The sequence below is a fragment of the Diceros bicornis genome, chromosome 20 (assembly GCF_020826845.1).
Source record: "Diceros bicornis minor isolate mBicDic1 chromosome 20, mDicBic1.mat.cur, whole genome shotgun sequence".
Lineage (NCBI taxonomy): Eukaryota > Metazoa > Chordata > Mammalia > Perissodactyla > Rhinocerotidae > Diceros > Diceros bicornis.
In genome coordinates, this window is record NC_080759.1 from 15,325,749 (window position 1) to 15,345,168 (window position 19,420).

Here is a 19,420-nt window from a genome sequence, read left to right on the forward strand (position 1 = left end):
GTTTGTGGGGCCAACTCCTTTCCTGCCGCCGCTCTCCGCTCCGAGTTTCCAGAGGCCCCCGACCACCCACCGGGGCCCCCACCAACAGTCCGGCTCCAGCAGGGGAGGGCGGCTGCTTCCCCGCTGACCGCGGGCGCAGAGGGAGAGGGCCAGCTCCCGGAGGCCTGGGCCATGCGCGCCCCCACGCCCGCCCCGGCAGGAGGCGGCGGACTCGGGCTCCGAGCCAGAGGCCAGCCCCGGCGCCGCCGCTGACCCCGCGCGCCCTCACCTGCCGCTCCCCGCCCCGCCTCCCCACGCCCCCGAAGTCGAGGTCCCGGAACCCGCGCAGCAATGGCACAGCCGGAAACCGGCCCCTCGACTTCCTCAGGCCGGATCCAGGCTGAGCCGGGCCTGTGGGCGGGGCGGGAAAGCCGCGGCTTCCTCCTTCCTGCTTCCGGCCTGGCGGTGAGTCGGGAGAGGGGGTCGGAGCCCAGGGTCCCAGACGCGGTGTAGGGGAGGCTGGAGGCGCCGCTGCCCTGGTTCTGCCCGGTGTCCAGCGGAGGCGGCGGCCGCGGCGCCGCGAGGTGTGGCGGGGCCGACCCCGGATTCCCGGGGGCCGTCCGTCCTGTGAGCCCTGCCGGGCCCGCGCTCGCCAGGGCCGAGGATCGGGGGGGACGTGGCCCCGAGGGGCCGGCGGCCGGGTGGGGTAAGGAAGGGAGACTGAGCTAGGGGCAAACCTAAGCAAGAAGGGGGTGCGGAGGGCGGTGAGATGCCACCAGCTTTTAGGCGCGGCGCGGGTCTGGTCCGGAGAGCAAGCCGAGTCGACCCTTTTCGGAAGGAGGAAGAGTAACATTTATTCCCGAAAATGTGGGAGCCCCGCGCGTTTGGGTCCGAAATTGAAGTGCACGGGACGTGTTTGGCCTGTGGACAGTAACTCCTTTCTTTGTGTTATGGTTAAAACTTGGCCGTAAACCAGGTCCTTCACTCCCACTTTACTCTTTATTGCAAAGTTCTTTTGCTCGTCTCTGAATCTTGCCTTAGTTAATTCATTACTGGGCTGGAGAAGCTGAAGAAACACATGGATCTCAGTAGAGCCTAGTCCCGACTGTGTGGGTAGGGGCGTACCAATTCTGGACGGCTAGGATATTTAACAGTATAGTAGGCACTTTAATGTATTTTCAATTGAAAATATGAAGAAACCGTGGAAAGATATAATTAAAACCAGTGGCATGGTTTTCTTGAAGTGATAGGATTGTGGATGATGTATATTTTGTTTTGGTTATCGCTTCTGATTTTTCTAGAAAGAACACGAATTGTATAATAGGAAGACAAAACCTTTAGAGTAAGTTGAGGTGTTTGATTTTGTAATTATGTATCTAATTCTATAAGTAATTGACAACATTTTTAGTATAAAAAGTTCAAGATTTAGGAATGAATATGCAGTAACATTAGTGAGCTAACTTGTCTTTTTATATGTAACCTTCATAAATAATTTTATTGGTGAAATACTTGATCTTGAGTAATTAGGATTCTCTTACAGGGCATTTGAAGTTGTAACTTTCTTTAAATTAGGAAGAAAGAAATAGATATTAAATGTCTATAATGAGCTAGGCAATTTTACATGTTATGTATAGGTTGCATATGTAGAATTTAGAAAATTTCCATTTAAATTGTATTATAATTAACCTGAAAGTTGCGACTTAAAACTTTTTTTCTTTTATCTATTCTTTTCAACCCACCCAGTATATAGAATCTAAATCTTCTCTCAGAAGTGTATGGTAGAGCTAAAGAAGAAGACAACTAACCAAGGGTCGTCTGAAATTGTGATTGGCTCACTAATAACCCCAGGACAAAGTTAGAGAGCACTACTCAAGCATAAGGTAGATGATTTTTTAAATCCCAGCTGAAATTGTAAGTGACTGTATATACACCCGTTCCTACCCAGGTATTCTAATTCTCCACTTTGAATAGAGGTTGACACAAATACGAAAGGTTGAAAAACCTCTGGGACAAAATGGAAAATGTCATTCAAATCCGTACCATCCTCATTTGCCAGCTAGCTCTCCCTTACCAACTCGAAATGGAACAAAATGCGTGGCACCTGTTATGGTTAATTTTGTCATTTATTAAATTTATTCTTATTTATTAAATTGTATCCTCAAGTAGGAGTCCTCAAAGCTGAATGAGGGCATGAAATAGCATGTCACTTTTTGCTTTTATCTCTCCCTGCTTATGAATGTGGATATTATCGTGGGTCCCTTACCCTCCCCTTTTCATTCCTGGAAACCACCATCCATTACCTCCCATTCTCCAAGCATTTCACATACTCTGTGGCTTTTCCTTTTCAAACACCAAATTTGATGATTTGTACTTTTGTTAATTAGTACTTAATGGTACCAAGGCTAAGTCAAAAAATGACAAACAGGATTCAGCTGTTTCCTGGAATGAGTGCGTAAAACTCAAGATCCTTATAAAAGTCTGCTGCGAAATAAAGTTTGTCTTGAATATAGGAGGCACGTGAGAATGCATAGTCCTTATGACAGGTTCCACAAGGAATCTTTTAAGTGTCACTTTTCTGGTTGTCCTAGTTATTTTTTCTTAACTGGAGATATTAGTCCTTATTAAAAAATACTAATTAGTACTTTTTAAAAAAAAAAACTGAGTGCTAATGGAATTCTAAGTTAACTGATTGTATGATGTGACTTTTTCAAAATTTGATTAACTACATAGTCTTTTTTCCTGTTGTCTTCACCCCCACCCCGCCTCTTTTCCTAAGACTACTACAAAGATGTTTGATATAAAGGCTTGGGCTGAGTATATTGTGGAATGGGCTGCAAAGGACCCATATGGCTTCCTTACAACAGTTATTTTGGCCCTTACTCCGTTGTTTCTAGCAAGTGCCGTACTCTCCTGGAAATTGGCCAAGATGATTGAGGCCAGGGAAAAGGAGCAAAAGAAAAAACAAAAACGTCAAGAAAATATTGCAAAAGCTAAACGACTAAAAAAGGATTGAAGAAATGAACAGCTGCTTGCAACTAGAAGAAAATCACTTGGATAATTGTGAAAACAATTTGGAAGGACCCACTAAGGTTTCTTCTCTGGATTTTATGACGGTAGTATTTAGTAAACGAAGTCAGAGCTTATGAAAGAATCATGTTCTGACCTCTTAACGTACTGTAGCAACTTTTAGGCTTTGGTGTAAAAGTCTGTTGACAGTTCTTGTAAATTGGCATTTATCATGCTACAAATTCTTTATAGCTGACTTAGTCATTTGCCATTTTGCAGCTTACATACTGAAATGAAAACAGCCTGTGGAGAAAAATGACTTTTGATTATGAACTCCATTCAAATAATGGCTTAAAATGGGGTCATGGTCTGGACAAAGGAAATTAAGAATGTAAAAATCAGAATTATCTTCTCTGAGTGAAAAGTATGCTTTGGCTTCAAAGAGATACAGTATATTAATTACATCTTTTATCATTATTGCTTATTTCTTGGAATAGAATCATTTCTGGCTTTCTTGAAGCAAAATAATATTGAGTACTTCTATTTTCTGCATTTTTCTGATTTTAGCCTTTAAGATACTGGTAATTATTGGTCATTCTGCATTTTTTAAAATCTAATTTTATAAAGAGTTCTCTTATTATCTTGACTATGTAGAATACCACCTACTGGATAAAACAGTTCTTGTACTTATGAACACTGCCATTTTCTTAAAGATGACTTGTTGAGTAACACTATGATTTAAAGCTTGCAGTAAAAATGCCAAACCTTGTAGTACCTTGGAACCAGTTTATTCTTTCTTGTGCTAAGTAGAAATGTGAAGTAGTTAAAATGTCTTCTCAGATAATTTGCTGATTATATAGATACCACTTTTGTTTTTTATTCCATTCATTGTTTTAACTCATATGGTAGTGATGTCCTATACTTTTTGATCAAACAGGTTTGTGGTAAAAATTAAAATTACGAATTTCTTTTAAGGAACTCTTAAGAGTAACAGTTAAGTCAGATTTCATAAGTGGTAAAGAAAGGCTTAAAATTTGGAAAAATTTTGTTGGGCATAGTAGTAAGTGGGTGAAAAAGGTAAATTATGTCAAAATGAGAATGTGTTATAATTAGAAATAAAGAGCTAAAGGATATTTCCTTCAGTTAAGTAGTATAACTGGAACTTTTTACTATTAAACATGGCTTTTATAAATGATTGGTCCAATAATTTTATTCACTGTCAGTATTTAATAGCTTATTAATGTTTTCCTCATCTCTGATAATGAATTTTGAATTACAAAAAATTCTCCAACAGCTTTCATTTAAAAATGAAAGTAGATATTGAAATAAATTTGATACTTTTTTATAAAGAGGTCCTGGGATTTTGTTTTTTGGGGGGGAGGTAATAATTCCATAATTCAAATTAGATATGTTATGAAAGTTACACTATTTAAAGGGTTACGAATTTCATTTAGAACTAAACATACTTGTGAAAGTTGAGGGCAATGTTTCGCAAATATGAGAACCTAAGGACTCCTGAGAATGTTTATGGACTGGTTTGAACAACACTTATTACAGTAGCCCCCCACCCCCCATCTGTGGTTTCAGTTGCCAGCAGTCAACAGGGGTCCAAAAATAACACTACGTCACAGTGCTTATCATCATTCACCTCACTTCATCTCATCACATAGACACTGTATCATCTCACAAAGAAGAGTGAGTATAGTACATATTCTGAGAGAGACCACATTCAGTATATTGTTATAATTGTTTTATTTTATTGTTAATTTCTTAGTGTGCCTAATTTATAAATTAAACTTCACCATAGGTATGTATGTATAGGAAAAAACATAGTATATAGAGGGTTTGGTACTATCCATGATTTCAGGCATCCGCTGGGGGTCCTGGAATGTATCCCCCACAGATCAGGGGGAACTAATGTACTATTGTTTTAGGTCGTCAGTTCCTGCTTGGCACCAGTGTAATCAACACATTGCATCTCCAGGCACTGAAATAATTCAGTGTGTAGTTAGGAGTTATTCAGGTGATCTAAGATATGTTTTTTTAATATTATCATTGAAATTAAAACAAAACTTAAAAAAAAACAAACCTTATGTAGAACTATTGGCCCTCATGGGTCTGCAGAGCCCAGTTTAAAAAAAACTAGGTTAAGATATATCTAAAATGTTTTTGAGTTTCTGCAATCAAGCTATTCATGGAATGAATTTATATACATATGTCTTGCTTACGGCCACATTTTAGAGTAAAAGTACTGAAGCAAAAGATATATTCACCATAATTGTCAGTTATCTACTAAAGCTGTGGTTCATTGGTTCTGTTGTGACAATTTAAAGGTATTTATTTAACTAAAAGTCTTTTTCTATAATTTCTGTTAAAGTCTTAACACATGCCAATTTTGTCTTTGTTTGACATATGCTGTTTGTTATTTCTTCAGTTTTTCCTAACATTTATGGGGCCTTTTTATACATGTGAGACCAACAAAGTTTTATCATATTTGTGTCTATGTTTGTGTGTGAGGGAGGGGGGATGTAAAATAGTGTGAGGTTTGGGATTCTTCAAAACCATCAGTCTTCTCTTATTGTAACATAGTACTGTTGTTGAAAGAATCTCATATACTAGTATCCAGAATACTAAGTTAAAAAAATTGCCTACCTATTTCTGTTGTTTTTGAAGTTCTAAGAACTAATAAAGTCAATAACCATTTTATGGCTGGTTTTGGGGAAGAAAAAAACAGGCTGCCTGTAACAAACATTTTACAAAAAAAAAAGGAAGTTTGTGTGTCAGAATTTGATCCATAGTGTCCATGTGATAAATTTCAGCCTGGTATTACTGTATCAGATGTGCAAGCGCATTTTTTAAAATTACAGTAAGCAAACTGGAAAAAAGCTTAGGAAGCTGTGAGCTGGAAACCCAATGTTGAGATAAATTATAATTAACAGCTCCTCACCCATTCCTCCTTTCCTTATATATGAAGTAAAGGAAAGTGCCAAGGGGCATGTTACACTTCATCTGGTTTTAAGTTACAGGAAGTTTGATTCCTATTTAGGAATGATTGCTTTTATGTTTGCAGTTGGTAATAGATCACTGATTTACTGTATATCCGGAATAACTGTATAAGGACAAATTCGGTATTTCTCAAACATTAAAAGAGATTCCATGTTCAAGTACCAAATGTTTGGGAAACACAAGGTAAAATTTAGGATTCGTTCCTACATGGTTTCTTGGAAGTCTTTTAACTTAATTTATCATAGACTCTCCTCACCTCTGTTTTTTCCCTAAAGAACACAAATACAGTTTGAGAAAGCCTAGTCTAAATAAAACCAGGTTAAGATTTAAATAGTGTGGCTAATGAAACAGCCTTAAAAAAAATCAATATAACAGTATTGGTTCAAGGCTGAGTAAATTAAGAAATGACACCCAGAAATCTGTTAGAAGTAGAAATGGAAAAGGATAACAGATAACGGGGGAAAAAAATTATTTCCTCCATTTTTGTTGATTTTTAACATCAGATATCCAAGGCATAGCCAATAGACTTACATGATTAAACCCAACAGCCAACACATTTTCTATACTTGAGCAGTTCGTATAATATAATAATCTCAAACCTGAAAAAAATATGCTGGGTGCATGTATAGCAGAGGCATAGGAACTCAGGAAGGATTTACCTCTGAGAAAATACTTAAGGTATATATGACACTCTTTATTTTAAAATGAACATTTTTACTTTTGAAATTAAAAAAACTTTGCATAGATTTGAAGTCTGTCTTGAAGAGATGAAGAAAGACATTTTCCTTAAAAAAACTTGTAAATGCCCCCAAATATAACTTTAAAATATGAAACATGGTGGACAAGCTAATATTTGATTTAATACTTTAATTCTACTTTGCATGTGTCTGGCCTAAAAGCCAAGTATAAAAAAAAGATTGTTTAGAAAGGCAATCAGTTAGGCCAAGATTATAGTTCCATTTTTATGTAGGACACTTAACTCTGTTTCTATACCACCTAAAACTGCAACCAGTCACCCTAAAAAATGTTAGTCTTGAAGCAAGGAGTGTGGATGGATTACTGCAACTTCATTCCCACCTCTCAATCACTTTCAAAGTGCATGCTCTACTAATAATGGTGGGCCAGTATCATCATCTTACTGTAACATAAGGTATTTTCCCACAAGCACTCTTGGCTAAGATTTTATTTTGCTGCTTACGTAAAAGATATTTTTATTTTTTTTATTTTTATTCTTTTGTGAGGAAGATCAGCCCTGAGCTAACATCCATGCCAGTCCTCTTTTTGCTGAGGAAGACCAGCTCTGAGCTAACATCTATTGCCAATCCTCCTCTTTTTTTCTCCCCAAAGCCCCAGTAGATAGTTGTATGTCATAGTTGCACATCCTTCTAGTTGCTGTATGTGGAACGCGGCCTCAGCATGGCCAGAGAAGCGGTGCGTTGGTGCGCGCCCAGGATCTGAACCCGGGCCGCTAGTAGCGGAGTGCGTGCACTTAACTGCTAAGCCACGGGGCCAGCCCATAAAAGATATTTTTAAATGAAAACTAAAATTAATGTATATTCTGTCCTATGTTAAGATATTTATAAACAGACTGTATGGCATTTGTTTACAAAAGATGTATATAGAATATAAGAAGCTAATAGGAATTTGGCAGTAGAAATATTCTGGCATGTTAGAACATTTCTCCTGTAATCCAGGATTCAAGAACACCTTAATCTTAATTTACAATCAGTTATACTACAAATTTTACCTCTTTTTATACTGTGTAGTGGCTAGTTCCTTTTTTGCCTCTATGGTAAAATGTTATATTACTCTGTATGGATGTAAAGAGACAGAATGGCTAACTTGATTTTAACAGGGCTGCTGGAATGTTAGTATTATAACCTAGGGGCTTTTTTTGTCATTCATGAAGTATGTTATGGTGATTATATTTGATTACGTTTTAGTATAAAGTTGTAGTTTTCTTAGTTTATTTCTTAATTAAAATTTTTAACTTCTATTAAGTAAAAATCTTAACTTAGGTTTTTTAGGAATTCATTGTTAATATTTAACCAAGGATTTCCTTGTATTATTCAAAGCATTAAAATTTGGGTCATTATTCAGTACATATTTATTGAGCACCTATTATAACGCCAAACACTGTGAGAACTCTATGTTAGAAGTAGAACTCTATATTAGCAACAAAAACTTGGTTGTGTACTGTAGGGCCCTCCCTTCAAAAATACTTTTGTATGTAATCAGTGTTTTAACATTGTTATCTGTCTACATTGTTCTTCAATATACAAGCCACTGGAATCCCCACTATCAGTGGAATTGCTTTCTGAGAACCCTCCCCTATTTTCCTTTTTCTCAAAGTAATTTTTAATGTCATGGAACTCCAGTTATATCCATTTCTCTGTTTACTGTCCTTTCAGACTTTTGTGATGGATTGTCTACTTCTATTGGTCCTAATTCCTCTCTTCAAACTCTAACCTCAATCCCACCATAGTTAGCTTTTGTTCCATCTCCAGAAATAGCAGTCTTCTCATTTTTTTTCTTTTTTTGGTGAGGAAGATGATTAGCCCTGAGCTAACATCTGTTGCCACCTCCTCTTTTTGCTGAGGAAGATTGGCCCTGGGCTAACATCCATGCCCATTCTCCTCTACTTTATATGTGGGATGCCCACCACAGCATGGCTTGATAAGCGGTGCCTAGGTCCACGCCCAGGATCTGAACCTGCGAACCCCTGGCCGCGAGGTGGAGCATGTGAACTTAACCACTACACCACTGGGCTGGGCCCTCATTTTTTTCTTTTATATTTGATCATTTAAGAGAGCTCATTATTTACCCTTATCTCTTCTACCAAGACATATCTTGGGTGGTTCCTAAATGATCATAAAGATCCAAAGTGTACTGAGCATTTACAGCTACGTGATACTTCTCAAGGGAGCAGTCCAAGGAGGGAAAAACTAGGCAAATTCATAAACACAGAATGATGACTAAATCAAATGAACGATTTAAGTCTAAAAGAAGTTAGGTTTCTATAGTTCATAACCTCACATTTCTTATGTATACTAAAAACGAATTCTTAAGCACAATGGAATAGAGAACTATTGTACAGTCAGAAAATACAAAGTAACTTTTTACTACTTTTATTCGTTAAAGTAGTCACATACATATATATGAAATGATTTTACCACAGTGCATTCATTGATTGTGGCTCTTGCCATCTTGTGGCATCCAGGATCCTGGTTGAAAGGTTTTACCAGTGCTGGTGGGAGCCACTGAAGGTTCTTCCTTTCCGAAGTATGGAGCAGAGGCATGCCCTTTAATCTGAGTTTGAACTGGTGGAGCCAAGAGTTCCTCGTTGCTCTCTTTACTAAGGAGTTTTTCTTTTTCATAAAAATCTTTGATTTTTATTTTAATTTCTTCTCTGTATTTTTCATTCTTTAGTATTTCCTGCATATATATAAATGGAAGAAATTAAATTTCTAGTTAGAAGAAAACCCAAACACAAGTTTTATGAAAATAAAATAGCTAATAAAAAATAAAGTACATACATACATGATACTTGCTTTGCATTTAAATAATATATTGACATGTACAGGATAAGTTTGAAAAAGTTACCTGATTATATACCAGTGTTATTTGAATTAAACAGCTCTGTCCTCATATACAAAGATGTGAAGGACCATGAAATAGAAATATTTACTACCCAGTAAGTGAAATAAACTAATATGAAATATTACACAAGACCATAATAGTCACTCTATCAAAGATTTTCTAAGCTTAGCAGCTATTTTCTGCCTTAAAACTAATCATCAGTGATTGTACTTTCTACTAAAGTTGAAGTGAACGTGAGAAGGCCTCGGAAAGATGCTCCTACCAGTCTGATTTTCTCTGTGAGAATGAAAGCTTGGATGCTGAGGCCACCTATTCTATAGTGCCAGAAGCAAGCCCCAACTATTTTTCTCTGGAGTGCTATGACAGTGAAGAGGAGGATAGGAATGGAATCAGAGTTCAGCATGCCCTGGACACCAGTTCCAGAGAGGCACCTTGCTATTGGAAATGCTTCCTCAAATCAGTGCAAGTAATTTGTGCAATACAGTTCTGTCCCTCAGATTTTCTATTCTATCTCTAAGGATCTATACCCCAAATTACAAAGAATCTATTACTATATTTCATTGAATACAAGACCGTCCAATTTAAGTCGCATCATTGTACATGTACTCTTAAAAAAGGCAGTTAAACTCCTTCACATATCCTGATTTCACAGATGTTAAAATTTGAAAAGATGTGCATCTTAAAACACACGAAATACAGTAATTACATCTTTTACCTTTATTGAGTCCCTCTTCCTCTTTTCTTCTATCTTGATTATTTCTAAATGGGTGAAATGTTTTAATGTTCTTTTTGCTTATCTGTATTTTCTGATTTTTCTTTAAGAACATATATGTCATAATATGAAAAAAATGTGAAAATTAATGTAACTGACTAATATCTGACAACATTGACAAAAACAAGTTCTCCCAAGTTATTTTTTAATTTAAACACTTTTAAAAATCACTTTTTAAAATTACAATTTAAACACTTTTAAAAATGAGCAGCCTGGTGGCATAGTGGTTAAGTTCACACGCTCCGCTTTGGCGGCCCAGGGTTTACAGGTTCGGATCCTGGGTGCGGACCTACGTACGTATCAAGCTACGCTGTGGCAGGCGTCCCACATATAAAGTAGAGGAAGATGGTCATGGATGTTAGCCTAGGGCCAATCTTCATCAGCAAAAAGAGGAGGATTGACAACACAAGTTAGCTCAGGGCTAATCTTCCTCACGCACACACACAGAAAAAGACACTTAAAAGCACTATCTGGGTATCTAAATGTGTGATGCAACCTTTCTGTTTCTAAAGTGAATTTCAAGCAATAATAGTTCTTTTAAAAGGTAAGCACTGATACTTAAAAATCACATTTAAAATAATGGTTTGTCCTTAAAGGAAAAAAAAGAGTTTTGGGGGTTATAGTGTTATAGACTTTTAGTTTTAGACACAAAGTAGGGCCCATCTAATGAAACTTCCCCCGAAAGCAAACATGTAAAGGAAAGAATATAAATATTCTCATAATTTCCACAACATAGACCAATTCCCCATGAGTAGTTTACTTCAATAACCACAGTAGCTATGAGTCTAGAGGCAGTTGCTATGAGTGAGGGTGAGTAGTCAGATTTTGCCTTTCATACACCGTGTAGAATTCTCAGGCAAGGTGACCGTACATCACAAAGGAAATCCGTCAATGTGATCCTGGAAATAATGGAAGTAGACGAAAATACTTTTCCATATCTCCATACTCTTCAAGACCCTCTATGAACTGCTGTGTCTTCATGGAAGCTCTTTCTCTTGAGCAGAATGAAAGTTTCAGGATTGGGTTGAACTGGCACTAGTACCTCACCACAGGTAGCAAGAGGCTACTGAAGTGGGTATGTAGCTTGCTTGGTTTTGGCATAAGAGGATTAGTTACCTCGCCTGAAGCTGCTCATGCCTTCTTTATTGACTTCACCTCTACTGCTGCACTTCTACAGCTGGTGCAAGCCTATGCCTTTTGCGTGAAAGGAAACGGAGGGCAGAGAGCTGTTCGTTCTTTTTTCCTGCTTTCACATAATTTCTCTTTACTCACCATTACTCTGCCAAGTCAGTTTCTTATACCAGCTATTTAGGCAAATGAAAAGCCAATCTGAATATGTTACTTGTTTTAACATATGAAGATGGATTAAAGATTTCAGAGTTGACAAACATGGAGACTATAATTTTTCCTAGAAAAGAATTTCCTTTTTGTCCTTTTTTAAACTGTTACCAGACCCCTGCTAACAGCTTCCAGGAAAATTAAACAGAACATAAATCATTTATGAAAGGAAATCTAGTTTTGTTAAATATTTGAAATAGATAAAATGAAAGTAGTTAGGTAGAAAAAATAGGAATTTGTAGACTTAAACAGAAATCATTTTGTAAGAAAGCTCGTTTTATGGTAGAAACTACCATAAAGCAAGGATTTTTCCTTAGATTTCCTTGAAACAATATCACCTTAAGTCTCAATATGTTTATCAATAAAGCAGTATGTTTGTTTCAGTGTCTGTGTACGGATAAACCAAGAACAAGTAGGTCTTCCTTCACATAAATGTTTATATGTTTAAAACAAATATTTATCCTCTTACATACTGCTTTTCTCCCTGATCAACAAATATTCTTCAGTATTTAAAAGAAAGATAGTTGTATGGTATTTTATCACTTGTATTGTGCCACGATTTACTTAACGGACTATCCCTATTGTTTCCAATATTTCACTTTTTCATTTTAAAAAATAGCACTGTGATGACCATCCACATAGACAGTTCTTTGATCCAACCAGACACAGTTTCAACCCCAAATCTACCTCTTACTAGCTGTGACACCAAGAAAGACACAACTTCTTTCAGCCTCAGTTTCTTTATCTGAAAATGGGAATAAAGTCACTGAGTATTTATGTATCATTATTTACACCTCAAATACTCATAGGTATACTGTTCACATTGTTAAGTCTTCTGAAAGTTTCTTAATAGTGCTTAAGAACATGGACTCTGAAGCAAGACTATCTGCATACTCCAGTTTTGCCATTTACCAGCTAGGTGACCCGTCAATGTTGTTTAACCTCTCTGTGTCTCAGTTTCCTTATGTGCAAAATAGAGATAAGAATACTGTCTTCCTCAATGAGCTGCTGTAAGGACTGGGAAAGAACTGGCTGCTGGGCAGTGATAGTACAACAGAAGAGGTACAGGTGGATTTTTAAATAATGATTGTTTATTTCATTCCATTACAAAATAAACATACCAAACATATCTATCCCTCTTTCTCATCTCAGGGTAGAAATATAGTCTCAATACTTATACTTTTGTTTAGGTACTTAAAATTTTAACCCACTAATTTGTGATATACACTGAATAACTATTTGTTGTGAAAATTTTGTAAATAGCAGAATCCTCACATAAATTGCTATCCTCATTAAGAATAAACAGACAAAATTCATAATTTTACTGGGATGAAAAATCTCCAATGTTTTAATGTGCTTCAAGCCTCCAACAAAGGCAGCAACCACTGCCACTGGATTGAGAAGAGAGGTATTGGTAAGACATAATCTACTGGCTTGAGAACAAGATGGGGTAGCTGGTGCCAGACTACTCCTACCATAAACAATTAGAAAACTGGACAAAAAATATTAACCTTTTCAGATACTAAACAATAGGCAGTGCAGTACTGTGATCCCCAAGAGAAGGGAAACAAATGAGATAAGCCCTGTATCACCTCAGTTTTCTGCCTGGAGGTATATTATGGGCTGCTGCAGAGTCAGGGAACTCAAGCAGAGGTTGGCAGTCTCATTGAGCTAAAGAGAGAGAGATGGTTGGTTAGGGAGGCTGAGGAAGCTGGAACTTGTGGAGCGGAGTACCAAAATATACAGAGAAAAATTCTAGAAATCTGCAAAGGGGTCCACTTGAGTATTCAGCTGAATATTAAGATACATGTGGGTAGAGAGAGACTCTGCAGGGCCAGGAAGGTCAATTTCTGGCTAAAGAATAATTACAAGCCTACCTCGGAGATATTGCAGGTTTGGTTCCAGACCACTGCAATAAAGTGAGTATCGCAGTAAAGCGAGTCACACACATATTTTGGTCTCCCACTGCATATAAAAGTTATGTTTATGCTATACTGTAGTCTATTAAGCATGCAATAGCATTATGTCTAAAAAACTGTACATACCTTAATTAAAAAATACTTTAGGGGCCGGCCTGGTGGCACAAGCTGTTCAGTGCGCGCACTCTGCTGCGGTGGCCCCGGGTTTGCCGGTTCGGATCCCAGGTGCACAATGACGTAACGCTTGGCAAGCCAGGCTGTGGCGGCATCCCATATAAAGTGGAGGAAGATGGGCACGGATGTTAGCCCAGAGCCAATCTTCCTCAGCAAAAGAAAAAAGAGGATTGGCAGATGTTAGCACAGGGCTGGTCTTCCTCACAAAAAAAAAAAAAAACCAAAAAAACTTTAGTGGCTGGCCCAGTGGCGCAAGCGGTTAAGTGCGCGCGCTCTGCTGCGGCAGCCCAGGGTTCACCGGTTCGGATCCCAGGCGCGCACCAACGCACTGCTTGTCGAGCCATGCTGTGGCGGCCTCCCATATAAAGTGGAGGAAGATAGGCATGGATGTTAGCTCAGGGCCAGTCTTCTTCAGCAAAAAGAGCAGGATTGGCATCAGATGTTAGCTCAGGGCTGATCTTCCTCATAAAAAAAAAAATACTTTATTGCTAAAAAATGCTAACCATCATCTGAGGCTTCAGTGAGTTGTAATTTTTTGCTGGTGTAGGGCCTCGTAAAAACCACAATATCTGTGAAGTGCAATAAAGCAAAGCACAATAAAATGAGGCATGCCTGTAGTGGGGACAGTAAACTGAACAACTGCTGGAGCTTGCATGAGACGAGGAGACATTCAAGTTCTAATCAGCCAGAGATGCTTCACTGAACACGTAGAGCATTCCGTGTAAAGACTTCAGAAAGATCACTCTAGGAGTAAGGATAAACTGGCATGAGAGTAGAGGTAACTCTAGACCTGCCCTGTCCAATACAGTAGCCACTAGCCACATGTTGTTGTTTAAATTAATTAAAATAAAAAATTCAGTTTCTCAGTTGCACTAGACACATTTCAAGTGTTTAGTAGCCAAATGTGACTAATGCTACCATATTGGAAAGTGCAGATATAAAACATTTCCATCATTGCAGAAATGCCTATGGAACAGAACTGCTCTAGATCCACCCTAACAAAACTTAAAAATACGCCTCCAAAAGTTCTGGCTGGTTCACCTGTAAATTAACGTACTCCAAAACAAAACTCAACATTTTTTAAAGGAAGACAACAAAACCTAGACAGTAAACAATATACTCTTTCACTGATCATCATCTAATCAAGAAGTGAAGAAGGACAGTGTGACACAAAACCAGTCAATAGAAACAGACCCAAGATAGAAACGATGAAACTAACAGACAAGGACTTTGTCACAGCTACTACAAATATATTCAAAGACTTAAAAGAAAAATGAACATGAATAGAACAGAAATAGAAACTATTGAAAAGAACCAAATGGAACTTCTAGAGGTGAAAAATACAATATATGAAATAAAAAATGTAATGGATACGCTTAATGGCAGATTAGACACTGCAGAATAAAAAACAATGAATCTGAAAACAAGTCAACAGAAACTATCCAAAGTGAAGCAACAGAGAGAAGAATGCTTAAAAACTGAGCCAGAGCCTCAGTGAGCTGTGGGACAGTATCAAGCTGCCTAACATACATGTAAGTGGAGTAACAGAAAGAGGAGAGAGAGGAAGAAGAGGAAATAATGACTAAAAATATTCCAAATAGATAAACATACAAATCTACATAACCAAAAAACGGAAAAAACTCCAAGCAGGATAAATGCAAAACCAAAGCACATCAAAATCAAATCGCTAAAAACTAATGATAAAGAGAAAATCTTAAAATCAGCTACAGAAAAAAAGACATTAATACTAGAGACAAAGCTAAGAAATACTACTGAGTTCTCATCAGAAACAATGCAAGGTATAAAACAACAGAATGACTTTAATGTGCTGAAAGAAAACAAAACTGCCAACTTAGAATCCTATATCCAGAGAAAATATCCTTCAAAAATGAAAGCATAATAACATTTTCAGACAAATAAAGGTTGAATTTGCCACAAGCAAACCTCTACTACAAGAAACATTAAAGGAAGTACTTCAAGCTGAAGGAAAACGACACAAGATGGAAATTTGAATCTGCATAAAGGACTGAATAGTGCCTTTATGATCAGAATGAAGGACTTCATTACAGGGAAAAATGCTAGACTTTTGGACACGCTGCTAGGTGCCTGATGTGCTAGAACTTTATGTCCACCCACTCCAAGCTCCTTGAGCACACGAGGAGCATTATCACACTGTCCACTGAAACTACTGCTACAGATTTTGAGGCTTATCATGACTGTACCCCACCAAGAGGACTTCTCAAGCTTTGCAAAAATATCAGTTACCACTAAGTTGAGGAGAAATGCCGCCTGAAAGGCAAGAGGACTGTTGTGACCATATGCAGCCCTCAAATTAATAGCACTATCTGGGAGGCAGACAATGCCTCACATTCCCTCCCTACTCCCATCCGACAAAGAGCCTCTGCCCACGAAACCTTCCATGTCTTACACCATTGTTCTGGCTTCCCTGGCCTGGGATTTGAAGCAGTATGTCAACAATGGCCCTTCTACATCTGAAGCTGAGCCCGGTGGAGTTGACAATCAGAAAGTCATGCATAAGGTCAACCCCATTCTGAGAAGGTCATATCAAAGAGCTCCCTGGAGTGAAGTATTGAAGGATATCATTCTCAACCAATCTCAGGGAAGAAGAGAAAGAAACCAACAGTGACAACCGAGAAAGCATGAGCTATATCAAAATGTGTTACTTCAGAATTTCCCCCCAATATGTTGTTTATGAATGACTATTGTTCTGTGACAATCTCTCTCATTTCAACAGGCAGCAGGGGTATTCAGTTGGAGCAAATTAGCTTAGGCTTGAGTCATTTATGGAGCCTGGCTATTGGGAAAACAAATTCAGTTGTGAAAGTATCATGTATTAAATGTTTGAATTTATATATTTTACTCTATCAAATTATAAATTACCATTGTTTGTGAAGGATTACATCGAAAAGGAGATGAAAAAAAAGGAAAAGCCCTGTATGTCTTTAACAAGTTCACCCCTATTTTTGTAGCACAGACGAGTTAAGGGTTATTTATTGTGTACTATTCATTAATACAGTGATGAGAACTCCAGCCCCCAAAAGGTTGTAGCTCAAGTCCTTTCCAATACCACTTCTTTGCTAAAAGCCCTGCTTAAGAGCCCTTTTGGTAGCTGTGTTATTGTTGTACTCAACGTTGCAAATTGCTAAGTGTGGTAATGACAAAAGCCTTTTACAGGTTTTTTTTTTTTTGGTCAGAAAGATTAGCCCTGAGCTAACATCTGTTGCCAATCCTTCTCTTTTTGCTGAGGAAGATTGGCCCTGGGCTAACATCCATGCCCATCTTCCTCTACTTTATATGGGATGCCGCCACAGCATGGCTTGACAAGTGGTGTGTCAGTCTGCACCCGGGATCCGAACTTGTGAACCCAGGCCACTGAAGCAGAACGTGTGAAGTTAACTGCTATGCCACCGGGCTGGCCCCTAGAGTTTTTTTTTTTTTTTTTTTTTTTAAATAGTACAGACAAAAACAAAGCTTGAAAATGCATCTACTAACATGCTGACTTATAGCTCACTCATAGCCCTTAGGCATGATAGACTCCCACTCCAATCATACAGTCCCTTATGCAAAATTCTAGTATACATGAATTTTCCAAGATGGTAAAGAAATCAGCTCTAATATACAGTTATGTGTTGCTTAATGACAGGGATACATGCTGAGAAATGCATTTTTAGGCGATTTAGTAGTGTGAACATCATAGAGTGTACTGAAGGAGAACAAAATTTGCCACCCCAAAATGTGTCTCTAATGTGAGGATTATTTTAGGTTGATTATTTGTAAGACACAAAAGACTCAGAAAGTTTTTCTTGTTACTTCCCCCTTAACTGCCTAAAAGAATTCAGATTAAAAAAACGTCTCTCGAGGGGAAGCTCCCTAACTCATTCTACGAAGCCGACATTACCCTGATACCAAAACCAGACAAGGACAACACAAAAAAAGAAAATTACAGGCCAATGTCACTGATGAACATCGATACAAAAATCCTCAACAAAATACTAGCAAATCGCATACAACAATACAGTAAAAAGATTATACACCACGATCAAGTGGGATTTATTCCAGGTATGCAGGGATGGTTCAACATTTGCAAATCAATCAATGTAATACACCAAATTAGTAAAATGAAGAATAAAAATCACATGATCATCTCAATAGATGCAGAGAAAGCATTTGACAAGATACAGCATCCATTTATGATAAAAACTCTGAATAAAATGGGTATAGAAGGAAAGTACCTCAACATGATAAAGGCCATATATGACAAACCCACAGCTAATATCATCCTCAATGGTAAAAAACTGAAAGCTATCCCTCTAAGAACAGGAACCAGACAAGGATGCCCACTGTCACCACTCCTATTTAACATAGTACTGGAAGTCCTAGCCAGAGCAATCAGGCAAGAAAAAGAAATAAAATGGAGCCAAATTGGAAAGGAAGAAGCGAAACTCTCACTATTTGCAGACGACATGATTTTATATATAGAAAACCCTAAAGAATCCACCAAAAAACTTTTAGAAGTAATAAACGAATACGGTCAAGTTGCAGGATACAAAATCAACATACAAAAATCAGTTGCATTTCTATACACTAACAACGAAGTAGCAGAAAGAGAAATTAAGAATACCATCCCATTTACAATTGCAACAAAAAGAATAAAATACCTAGGAATAAACTTAACCAAAGAGGTGAACGATCTGTACAATGAAAACTATAAAACACTGCTGAAAGAAATTGAAGAAGACACAAAGAAATGGAAAGATATTCCGTGCTCTTGGATTGGAAGAATTAACATAGTTAAGATGTCCATACTGTCTAAGGCAATCTATAGATTCAATGCAATCCCTATCAAAGTTCCAACATTTTTCACAGAAATAGAACAAAGTATCCTAAAATTTATATGGAACAACAAAAGACCCTGAATAGCTAAAGGAATCCTGAGAAAAAAGAACAAAGCTGGAGGTATCACACTCCCTGATTTCAAAATATACTACAAAGCTATAGTAACCAAAACAGCACGGTACTGGCACAAAAACAGACACACAGATCAATGGAATAGAATCGAAAGCCCAGAAATAAACCCACACATCTATGGACAGCTAATCTTTGACAAAGGAGCCAAGAACATACAATGGAGAAAAGAAAATCTCTTCAACAAATGGTGTTGGGAAAACTGGATAGCCACATGCAAAAAAATGAAAGTAGACCCTTACCTTACACCATACACAAAAATTAACTCCAAATGGATTAAAGACTTGAATGTAAGACCTGAAACTATGAAACTTCTAGAAGAAAACATAGGCAGTACGCTCTTCGACATCGGTCTTAGCAACATATTTTCAAGCACCGTGTCTGACCGGGCAAGAGAAACAATAGAAAAAATAAACAAATGGGACTACATCAAACTAAAAAGCTTCTGCACAGCAAAGGAAACCATCAACAAAATGAAAAGACAACCTAACAATTGGGAGAAGATATTTGCAAACCATACATCTGATAAGGGGTTAATCTCCAAAATATATAAAGAACTCATGCATCTCAACAACAAAAAAAACTACCAAGCCAATTAAAAAATGGGCAAAAGACCTGAACAGACATTTCTCCAAAGAAG

At 37.8% G+C, this 19,420-nt stretch overlaps 2 protein-coding genes across 5 annotated transcripts in view; one reads left to right on the top strand and one right to left on the bottom strand.

The window, feature by feature from the left end:
* The first annotated feature begins 305 nt into the window (after window positions 1-305).
* SMIM15 (small integral membrane protein 15) lies at window positions 306-4,180 on the top strand. Of its 3 annotated transcripts, XM_058564021.1 has the most exons (4): window positions 542-685; window positions 1,281-1,321; window positions 1,723-1,859; window positions 2,756-4,180. In XM_058564021.1, the coding sequence occupies exon 4, from the start codon at window positions 2,768-2,770 to the stop codon at window positions 2,990-2,992; it is 225 nt and encodes a 74-aa protein (XP_058420004.1). In that variant the 5' UTR covers window positions 542-685; window positions 1,281-1,321; window positions 1,723-1,859; window positions 2,756-2,767; the 3' UTR covers window positions 2,993-4,180. The 3 variants fall into 3 exon arrangements, with proteins under 3 accessions (XP_058420003.1, XP_058420004.1, XP_058420002.1); XM_058564020.1 differs by lacking the exons at window positions 542-685; window positions 1,281-1,321 and adding an exon at window positions 306-444; XM_058564019.1 differs by lacking the exon at window positions 1,281-1,321.
* Window positions 4,181-9,103: 4,923 nt separating this feature from the next.
* The window catches only part of NDUFAF2 (NADH:ubiquinone oxidoreductase complex assembly factor 2), a 162,513-nt gene continuing 152,196 nt past the window's right edge, over window positions 9,104-19,420 (bottom strand). Inside the window, exons 5-6 of one of the 2 annotated variants that reach the window (XM_058564028.1) lie at window positions 10,307-10,350; window positions 9,328-9,426 (exon numbers count right to left, since the gene is read on the bottom strand). In XM_058564028.1, coding sequence (XP_058420011.1) covers window positions 9,410-9,426; window positions 10,307-10,350 — 61 coding nt within the window. In that variant the 3' untranslated portion in view covers window positions 9,328-9,409. Of the gene's footprint in view, window positions 9,427-10,306; window positions 10,351-19,420 lie in introns of both variants that reach the window. The other variant, XM_058564027.1, reaches the window with a different exon arrangement.

Excerpts from the sequence above, each read along its gene's own strand:
- SMIM15 (XM_058564020.1), top strand. The coding sequence starts at position 2,768 with ATGTTTGATATAAAGGCTTGGGCTGAGTATATTGTGGAATGGGCTGCA.